Source organism: Dunckerocampus dactyliophorus, chromosome 2 (assembly GCF_027744805.1).
Source record: "Dunckerocampus dactyliophorus isolate RoL2022-P2 chromosome 2, RoL_Ddac_1.1, whole genome shotgun sequence".
Lineage (NCBI taxonomy): Eukaryota > Metazoa > Chordata > Actinopteri > Syngnathiformes > Syngnathidae > Dunckerocampus > Dunckerocampus dactyliophorus.
In genome coordinates this window covers 29,980,570-29,990,718 of record NC_072820.1, presented here as the reverse complement: position 1 = coordinate 29,990,718, position 10,149 = coordinate 29,980,570, and the positions used below count along the sequence as shown (strand labels likewise).

Genomic DNA, 10,149 nt, shown 5'->3' with positions numbered 1-10,149 from the left:
TAATGTCACGCAACATGAGAAAAAGAGCACACAAGCGACCCTAAAGTCTTCATTTTATTGCCTCTCATCTGTTTCTCTCCTGTAACATTAACAAGACAGTGTGGCTGCACAGTTGCAGATGTTTTCTAATAGGGTGTCACAAGATCACGATTAAAACATGAAAAGATTTCTCCTTTCCCAAAAAAACACGTCTCTTGGGCACAAGGCCTGGGACAATAATAAATAAATGAGTTCATTACACAATAAATGAAAATGAACTGGATCATTTTGCCGTCCTCAATATGTCAGGTGCTTGCATGTTTTCCTCATCTCCTGCTTCCAAACAGGAAGGGAGTCCATTTGTGCATTGGTTTCAGCACCTTGGCACGTTTGTTGCACTGAACAAAGACAGGAACGGAGTGAGCCCTTTTGTCAGTCATACAGTCTTCTTTGTCTCGGTGGGTGGAGGCGGGGACAGTAGCATACAAACAGTGCAGAAGAGTGTAATCTCGTGAGGTGCAATGGAAGATAATGTAGTAGAAATTAAATGAGTAAATTGCAATATATTGTCATTTTTAATATTTACAGTGGTGTGATAAAGTTTCCCAATTTCTTATTTTATTTATTCGTATTTTTTTAGCATGTTTGTCACACTTAATGTTTCAGATCATTAAACAAATTTAAATATCGGTCAATGACAACACAAATGAACACAAAATGCAGTTTTTAAATGAAACTTTACTATTGAGGGAGAAAAAAAACAAACCTAAGTGGCCCTGTGTGAAAAAGTGATTGCCCCCTAAACCTAATAACTGGTTGGGCCACCCTTAGCAGCAACAACTGCAATCACTTTTTCACACAGGGCCATGTAGGTTTGGATTTTTTATTCTCCATTAATAATAAAAAGTTTCATTTAAAAACTGCATTTTGTGTTCAGCTGTGTTGTCATTGACTAATATTTACATTTGTTTGATGATCTGAAACATTTAAGTGTGACAAACATGCAAAAAAATAAAAATAAAATCAGGAAGGAGGCAAATACTTTCACACCACTGTATTCCTTGTACTTTTCTTAAAAGTAATGTTAAAATCTCGTCTCGTCCTCATAGACCCAACCTCGTGTATCCTCTCGTCTCATGAACTGAGTGTCTCATGACACTCCTAGTGGCTTATTCCGAAGTACGAACAGTAGTTCAGAAGCTAAGTAACCAACCCAGCACAAAATAGGAAAAAAAAACCCACACAACTTCAACTGGAGTCATAGGTCCAATACAGTAGTATAAAGAAATGGTCAAGAAAAGAAGCACCCGTGAACAATAGCAAGCCTAATTTGCATTTTGGAAGCATGGAGTGTCTGAAACAAGGGATTTTGATTATGTTACAGTGCACACAGGAACAGGAAGTGCATTTTCACCCGTCAAAGAGACATGTGCACTGTTAAACAACATCATGGCGTGCAACAGATACTTAAGGGCATAATCAGGACATCATTTAGTGCATTCTTGTCAGGAGCCACCCTGCAGGATACACGTGCATTGTTGGACAGAAAATATAAAATAGCCCCCCCCCCCCTTGCCCAAATAAATATACAATTTCTTTTTTTTTGTAAATTCTACTCAACCTCTCTTAGTAAGTGACCTTGCAAGATTCATTCTTAGTACATTTTAACAAGTGCTGTCTCAAACATAATTAAAATGACCTTCCACTGACCCAGTTCAAGAGTTCATAGTTACTGGGCAGTTTTTGGAGCATCCTTCCTATTCTCACCGTCCATGTACATCTGCACACAGGCCCACAGGGCCCTGATGTTGCCGTCGCCAAAGCCGGTTGCCCCTCTGCGCTCAATCAGCTCCAGGAATAAGGTGTCCTCCTCGAAGATGGGCTTGGTGAACACCTGGAGGAGATATCTGGGAGGAAGGAGACATGCGGTGGTTGAACAGCAAGTGTTTAATCTCACAACAAACAAAATAAAGCAGGTAACCACTTTCTGGCCTGGCTGGTTAGTAAGTCCTCTTCCATGTCCGTGTCCAGAAGAATGCCAAACTTATACATTTTCTGGGGGTCATATCCTGCATCCACGATCTCCTGCAGTTTTTCCCTCTGTCACATCACAGGGGACAGATTGGCAAAAAAATATACTTATTAACTTGTGGTTTTGGTGAATACAATTTCACAAAATAATACGACAATAATATGCATGCACTTATATGCACGCAACACTACAAATTTTTAGTATGTAGAGTAAAATTATGGAATGGATACTCCTGACAAAAGCCACTTTAAGAAACAGTACAAGCAAATGGTGTTCAATGCCGAGATCCACAGTGTCTGATATGACTTATTCCTAAATTTGTCATCTATTGTTTTAATATTTAATAAGGTATTATCTAGGGGTGCACGATGATTATGGGACCAATATGAGGGAATTATGACATCATACAAATAAATCCGATTAAAAATAGCTCAGATAACCGATAATTTAAAAAAACGCTCCAATGAGGTCAGATTACCTGTACTGTGCGTACCGTGCAAATCAAGCGCTCCTTTTTTCTTCTGCCTGAGACGTTATTGGCCTGTCCTAAGGTCTCCTGAGCTCAATTGTAAACTAACTTTCACTTTAAGAGGAAGGACCAAATGATCCGTGGTGAGGGGGAAACATCGACCACACAAAAAAATCCTTGTCAGCCACCTGAAACGGCAGTGCAGCGCCGTTTGAAAAGTGCAAAAGGTTTGCCAGAGACCTCCGTGGCGTCACACCGGCAACTCAAAGCGTGTGCCCGAATACAGTGCACCTTGCTGGGCCACGCCAAGTGGCTCCTCACTCTCTATACTCCGGTTCTCCTGACCTCCGTAGCAGCACACTAGCTGCTCGAAGCATGTGTCCGAATGTAGTGCACTTTGCTGGGCCACAGCAGGTGGCTCCCTCTGCTCTACACTATATCCTCCTGATAGTAGTATGTGGTAGTAGTAATGTCAGGATATTTGATTAGGACAAATCAACAGGTACAGTTGGTCAAATCCTAATTTGTTCAAGTCCTTCTTACCGTCATGTGTGCACAAACTAAAGTTAAAGCAAAAAGATTTTGTGCATCTCTGGTATTATCATTCGTCAATGATATATTTATATAGTCATTACAATGTTTTTGTTTTATCTACAATATAGTCTGTATTTATCAATTAATTACAGTTGTCCAACAATACATTACGGTTCGAACATCACTCCCTTACTCTATTGCGTTTTTTCAGAAATTAATTCATAAATGATCGCTGTTTTGGGATTGACTATGGCCCATTATTAGTCCAAAAATATTGAAAGAGAACTGATATGTACTATAGTATTCTGGTCACTGGGCATAAGTAATGACACAAAACATTGATGAGACATAACATTACATTAGCGTCACACTGCATGAAGTCAGCCATAGAGTGATAAAGTGAAAAAAAGAAAAATTCAATTCCATGTGGAAGTGGTAAAGTCTTTTTTGTGGTTTTTGGCCCCACTTTGTTTGAATCCCTTTCTTAAAGGGATAGTCCGGATTTTTTGACATGAAGTTGTATGACATCCCCATCAGCAGTATAGTCCACCAACAGTGACTTACTCCCCACTTGGTCCCCTGAGCCCAGTTCAGGTCAGATTTTGGTAATGAGAAACTTAGTTCCGGTTAGTTGCCACACAATATGTGTTTGAAAGAGTAAAAAAAAAAATTAAATAAAATTTAAAAAAAATAAAAAAAATCAGACCTCACAAATCGCTCGGCTTTACTTTCTATGATGCCGTACTAATACGTGCTATCAGCTGTCAATAGTTGTGTATGTGATGAAGATGGCTGCGATCCTTGCATCTTCATTCTCTGTGGAACACATGTACTTAATGTGTTCAAAATAGCTGCGACGCTCGCGGCGGATGCATCTTCATCACAGACACAACAATGGACAGCAGATAGCACGCATTAATACGACGTCAGAGAAAGTAAAGCTGTGCGATTTGTGAAGTCTGATTTTTTCAAGGAGGCATTTTTGTCTTGCAAATGTATTACTCTTTCAAACGCATATTGTTTTGAGAAGCCAAACTCTTAAGTGGCCCCAGCAACTAACCGGAACGAAGTTTCTCATTACCAAAATCTGACCAGAACTGGGCTCAGGGGACCAAGTGGGGGGTAAGTCACTGTTGGACTACACTGCTGATGAGGATGTCATACAACTTCATGTAAAAAAAATCGGAACTCCCTAAGTTTACAATAAATAAATTGGAGGCTTACTTGTTAGCTTGCTAGCATCTTCTTATTTTCCTTTCGGCTTTTCCCTTCAGGGGTCGCCACAGCGAATCGATTGCCTCCATCTAACCCTGTCTTCTGCATCCTCTTCTCTCACACCAACTACCTTCATGTCCTCTTTCACTACATCCATGAACCTCCTCTTTGGTCTTCCTCTAGGCCTCCTGCCTGGCAGTTCCAAACTCAGCATCCTTCTACCTATATATTCCCTATCTGTCCTCTGGACATGTCCAAACCATCTCAGTCTGGCCTCTCTGACTTTATCTCCAAAAGCTCTAACATGTGCTGTCCCTCTGATGTACTCATTCCTGATCCTATCCTTCCTGGTCACTCCCAGAGAGAACCTCAGCATCTTCATCTCTGCTACCTCCAGCTCTGTCTCCTGTCTTTTCCTCATTGACACTGTCTCTAGACCAAACAACATTGCTGGTCTCACCACAGTTTTGTACACCTTTCCTTTCATTCTAGCTGAAACTCTTCTATCACACATCACACCTGACACTTTTCTCCACCCGTACCATCCTGCCTGTACACGCTTCTTCACCTCTTTTCCACACTCTCCATTGCTCTGGACTGTTGACCCTAAGTACTTCAAATCCTCCACCTTCTTGATCTCTTCTCCCTGTAACCTCACTCTTACACTTGGGTCCCTCTCATTCACACACATGTACTCTGTCTTACTGCGCTAACCTTCATTCCTCTCCTTTCCAGGGCAAACTTCCACCTCTCTAGCTTCTCCTCCACCTGTTCCCTGCTCTCACTTCAGATCACAATGTCATCTGCAAACATCATAGTCCATGGAGATTCCTGTCTAACCTCGTCTGTCAGTCTGTCCATCACCATAGCAAACAAGAAGGGGCTCAGAGCTGATCCCTGATGCAGTCCCACCTCCACTTTGAACTCCTCTGTCACAGCTACAGCACACCTCACCACTGTCTTACAGTACTCATACATGTCCTGTACCGCTCTAACATACTTCTCTGCCACTCCAGACTTCCTCATACAATACCACACTTCCTCTCTTGTTAGCTTGCTAGCATGCTATGCTTAAAGTTGTGGCTATCGCTTGTTTCCCTGCAGTGATCCTGGAGCCTGTGTATGAGCAATTTAGTGTAAACAAAGAATAATAATAGGAGTGTAAGGTAACTATAGGGGTGTTATTTCATGTCTACAGGGCTCATAATAGTAAAAAAAACATATTTAGAAAGTCATAAACAGGTTTTCTATGCTTTAACTACGAAATTATAAATATTGAATCCTACTTTGCAGAACATCACTTATCGCGGTCGGTTCTGGAATCAATTAACTGCAATAAATAAGGGCCTACTACATACAGTGTTTACCAGAGGTGTGGACTCAAGTCACAATTTTGATGACTTTGGCATCAACTTGACAATATCAAAGACTAGCAACTTCACTTGGACTTCGACATCAATGACTCGAGCCTTGACTCGAACTTTAGTCTGATGACTTGAAAATATGTAAGATTTTCAGTGAATGTGTTGTGTAAAATGCGTCCCCATTCAAAGTATTCAACTAACGTGATCGCTATGTAATTTCCAGCAAAACAACACATTTTCCCTTTGAACCTGCCTCATCAAAATGCATCTATTAACATCTAATTGGGTTTAAGGACCAACAACGAATGTGTGGATTACATTTCTGTGCAATGACTACATCCTGAATGCTATGTCAACACTCTTTTTCTGTTTTGTCACACTGGTCTTATTTTATTTAACAAACAAAACAATTCAAATTGCATTCAATGTACGTATTTGTCAAATTTACAGTGCTCATGACATAAAACAAAACAACAAAATTAAAGTACTCACTTAATAAAACCATTTTGTCATACTGCTGTCATAAACAAACAACTATGAAATAGGAGTGAAATGAAGTGGTGATTTTGACACAATTTTGACACACCCAGCCAGCGAGTTTTCTGAACCGACGCCTGTGACGTCACTGCCAAACTACGTTCCGTGAACCAGATTCAAACATATGCAGCCATGAACTCACAGCAAGAAGAAACACCAAGAAAGTGACATATTCACAAGAATAACACAATAATAACATTCACTGATATTGTGTTGTGATAGCGTTGATATAACACACACACACACACACACACATATATAAAAATGGCCACAAGTACCGTGATGTCAGTATGTGACAATGACAGCTGCAAAATAAAAGGCCAGTTAGCCCTGGAATGAAACCCCATAATATTATTGTAAAATTCATAGAATAGAGATAGTAAAAAAATATGGATTTATTTAGTAAAACTGACAGTTGGACTGCAAGATAGAAAGACAAGTGACTGCTAGTAATTCAGGTCTAGAACTAGGCCTGTCATGATAATCGATAAACCGATTAATCGAACGATAAATAAAAACAATAATTTTGCCGGCCTCGATAAATTCATGTGTGCATGCATACGTGTTTGTTTTCCTTGTCTCTCTTTACCACACAGGCTGGATGACAAGAGGGTTTACTCTGCATCTGTCTGTGCGCGTTGGTGCTACAGTGGAACGAACAAAAAGAGTGAACCCTCCTCTCAGTCATTCAGCCTCTTTGTCCCAGTACGTGTAGGCGGGGCTACTCGTGAGTGGATACACAGAGTGCTGGAGTGCTTATTGGAGTGTTTTTTTTCTTAACAGTGACAGGGTCTGTTTTCTCATTATTTTAGTTACGATTTAGTCACGAAGTGCAATTTTTGCTAAAATACACTCACTGTCCATTTTATTTTAATTGTTTTTTTTTGTTGTTTTTATGTTGTTCGTTTATTACTTTTGATATGATGTACTGTACTCTCATTATTATGCCATATAATTAATGAAAATATAGTCTCAAAATATGTTGTCAATAATAATTATCGTACACTTATGGGCGACACGGGCAACCAGGTGCAAACAAGGACTGCCATGAACGCACAAAAGAAAGTGACATATTCACAACAATACAAGTAATAACATTCACTAATACTGTGTCTGTAGGAGTGTATGTAGGAGTATGATATGTTTTATTGGAAGTAATAACTACAACACTGCATTACCCGCCAGCACTAGGCTGGCTACTATGGAGCATATTAGCAGGTGACGTGAATTGACTTGGGCCCTGTCCACAAGGAAACGTTCCTGGGATTTTTTTTTTGGCGGGTTGAAAAAAATGGTGTCCACATTGTGTCGGATTAGTGAATAGTTGCATCCAGATGGGAACGGATCACTGGGTGAAAACAATGTAATACCCAAGGCACACCTATATGTGGTGCTGTAAACAGACACACAGACGGAACCACATGACACACCACACTACCAAAGAAGAAAGAAAGCATGCGCATAAGTCCGTCTTCCAAGGCTCGTCTAGACTTCAGATTTTCCCACTGTGGAAGTCTTTAAAAAAAAACAAAAAAAAAACGTTTCAGGGCACCCAGAATGTCATTTCCGTATGGATGACAAGCTGAAACGACAAAATACTTAGCCGTTTTGACCTGAAAACGTTTCCTTGTGGATAGCCCCTTAGTGCCACCTTAGCACACTTTTCCACAGTTGAACATCTTGTGGGTTTTTTACTTTTTATTTCCATCTGCGGGGCAGTATGTGTTGTGCCACGAAGTTTGCCGATCATCTGATGAGGCGAATGGTGTCTTTTAGAAATGTGAAAAAGCTTACTCTATCTCAAGTGTTCCAGCCTTCAATACAACCAGTGGGCATGATATAAAAAATATAGAACAACAGTAATTCACAGAGAACTGAAGCATAATAACTGGACCGTCTGGCTTAGACATCACTTGCTCCTCCTCCTCCAGACCCAGAAGAACTGACAAACATTTTAAAAAAAGGTAACTACTTCAATATTCGAGCACACATGTAACCCAGGAAATATGCCTTACAATGTTATTTTTCACGGCAGAAATAACAAAATTAACAAATGTTTGGGGTCATGAGCACGCTAATAGATTTTTACATTGTTAAAATGGCACTTCATTTGGGAGACACTAAACTGTGCTTATGAATTTTAAGGGCGCAAATTTAAAGCCTATGACTTCAGCATTGACTCAAGCCATCTTTGTCTTGACTTGAGACTTACACATCTTTCCTTGAGACTAAAAGACTTTAATCTTACTTGAGACTTGCAAAACACTGACTTGCTTCCACCACTGATGTTTACCACGACCAACATTACTACAGTGGAACCCGCTTATCACGACGCCGCTTGGACTGGCTAACTGACACCGCACAGGCAGTTGTCGACATAGCCGAAATCAAAACCAAAAGTAACCATTGCTTGTACGTTTACTGAGGCGACTCGACCGGGCAATTTGACACAACATATACATTTTCTTCTCCCAGTTCAAAGTCAACTCGTGTTTTTTTGTATGCGATCAAACAACATTAACAACATTGCTGGTATTAATGAGTTATCTGTAAACTAACTGAAATGCCCAGGGGACAGAACACTGGAGCACACCCAGGCAGTTTCACGTGCCCCGTCTTGGACATGCGTGTATTCGTTCAAACCTTGGCATAGTAGGCAGCAGGATGCAAGAAAAAACGCACGCCAGCGTCTGTCATTCTGTGCGTTGTGGACAGGATGTCGCTCGTGTGCAGCGCAATGTGCTGGATCCCTGCAGCCCCGTGCTCCTCCAAGAAGGTGTCCACCTGGTTCCTCCCTGAAAGAGCCAGATAATATTGGCGCCAAGAGATGTTTAAACAAACAGGTATTGTCTGCGCCGTACCTTCACCAGGCAGCGATTCCACAACAACAAACTTGCAGTCGGGCTCATGTTTATCCTTGCAGGGAAGGGCGAGACCCGTTTCGCTGCTTTTTAAGTACTCCATGGCGGCCAGTCGGAGTCCTTTCCCGCTCTGATTGATGACAAAACCATCATCCACATTGTCATTTCTGCAAAAAAGCACATTGTGAGACACACCCAGCAGGGAAATAAACATCTCAGCATTAAATTAGTGTCTTACCTGTGAATGAAAAACCTCTGAAATCCAAAAATCTGCTCATACCACCTCATGACCTGTTGGCAGATCCCAATGGGGCACGCAAGGGCGATGTGGTCCACATGTGTGACAAGACAGTCATCTCCAGAGGTGCTATGGTCCTTGTCAACTATGTTGAAGCCAGGCAAAAAGCTCCCCATGTACTTTGTCTTGTCGATTAACGTGTGGCAGACATTTCCAACGATTGATTTAAGAACAGCATAGATGACCTGACCCTGCCGGTCGTGCACCGTGGTGGGAGGAACCAAGAAACTGCAGCCCATGCGCTGGAGAGCATGGAACGACCCATGTACGTCCTCCACCTCAAAACACACGTTGCACGCGGTGTCCACCGGGTAGTGCGGGCTGATGTCGTAGAGGCATCCCGCAGGCTGGTCTCGGTTCTGCGTCTCGGAAAGTGTGTCTGCAACGACCGCTGGATTTCCATTCGACGTGGAGGCGGCGCTTTGATTTGTTCCCCTCTCGTTGAGGACAAAAACCGCCGACCCGGTTCTGAAGGCTAGCTGTCTGCTGCGGTCCGTCAGTCTGGTCGCGATTAAGTGAAACTTAAATTTGGAGATAAAGTCGTTGGTAATTTTGTCCACGTTGGAAACGTGGAGCGAAATGTGGTGCATCCTCCTCAGGTAGGTCGCCATGTTTGTTATGACGTACGACAGGGGGCCGTGTCCTTTTAAGAAGCACATGTTTATTTACTTGTTTTGCTTCACGTCATGTTTTCTAATGTTGACAATAATAAGATTTTCAATCAACCACCGCGTTTTGTTATATTTAAAGCATTATGATTGCCACACTTGAACTATAGTATGAACCCCAATGCAGTTGTTTTTAAACTATTTATCCTGATCATATCCTGTCACTTTCTTGTATGTTGTTTATACATATTA

The 10,149-nt window shown here is 41.4% G+C and overlaps 1 protein-coding gene across 1 annotated transcript; it reads right to left on the bottom strand.

Moving 5' to 3' along the window:
* Positions 1-46: 46 nt before the first annotated feature.
* On the bottom strand, positions 47-9,900 carry hpdl (4-hydroxyphenylpyruvate dioxygenase-like). Its single transcript, XM_054766887.1, has 5 exons — positions 9,230-9,900; positions 8,992-9,158; positions 8,774-8,925; positions 1,964-2,079; positions 47-1,886 (listed from the first exon to the last, which is right to left on the bottom strand). Exons 1-5 carry the CDS (start codon positions 9,898-9,900, stop codon positions 1,709-1,711), a joined length of 1,284 nt encoding a protein of 427 aa, XP_054622862.1. The 3' UTR covers positions 47-1,708.
* Between the last annotated feature and the right edge of the window lie 249 nt (positions 9,901-10,149).

Excerpts from the sequence above, each read along its gene's own strand:
- hpdl (XM_054766887.1), bottom strand. The coding sequence starts at position 9,900 with ATGGCGACCTACCTGAGGAGGATGCACCACATTTCGCTCCACGTTTCC. Across the intron at positions 8,926-8,991 it reads GGAATCGCTGCCTGGTGAAG|GGAGGAACCAGGTGGACACC; the intron begins GTACGGCGCAGA and ends TGGCTCTTTCAG. Across the intron at positions 2,080-8,773 it reads CTGCTGCCTACTATGCCAAG|AGGGAAAAACTGCAGGAGAT; the intron begins GTTTGAACGAAT and ends GTGATGTGACAG.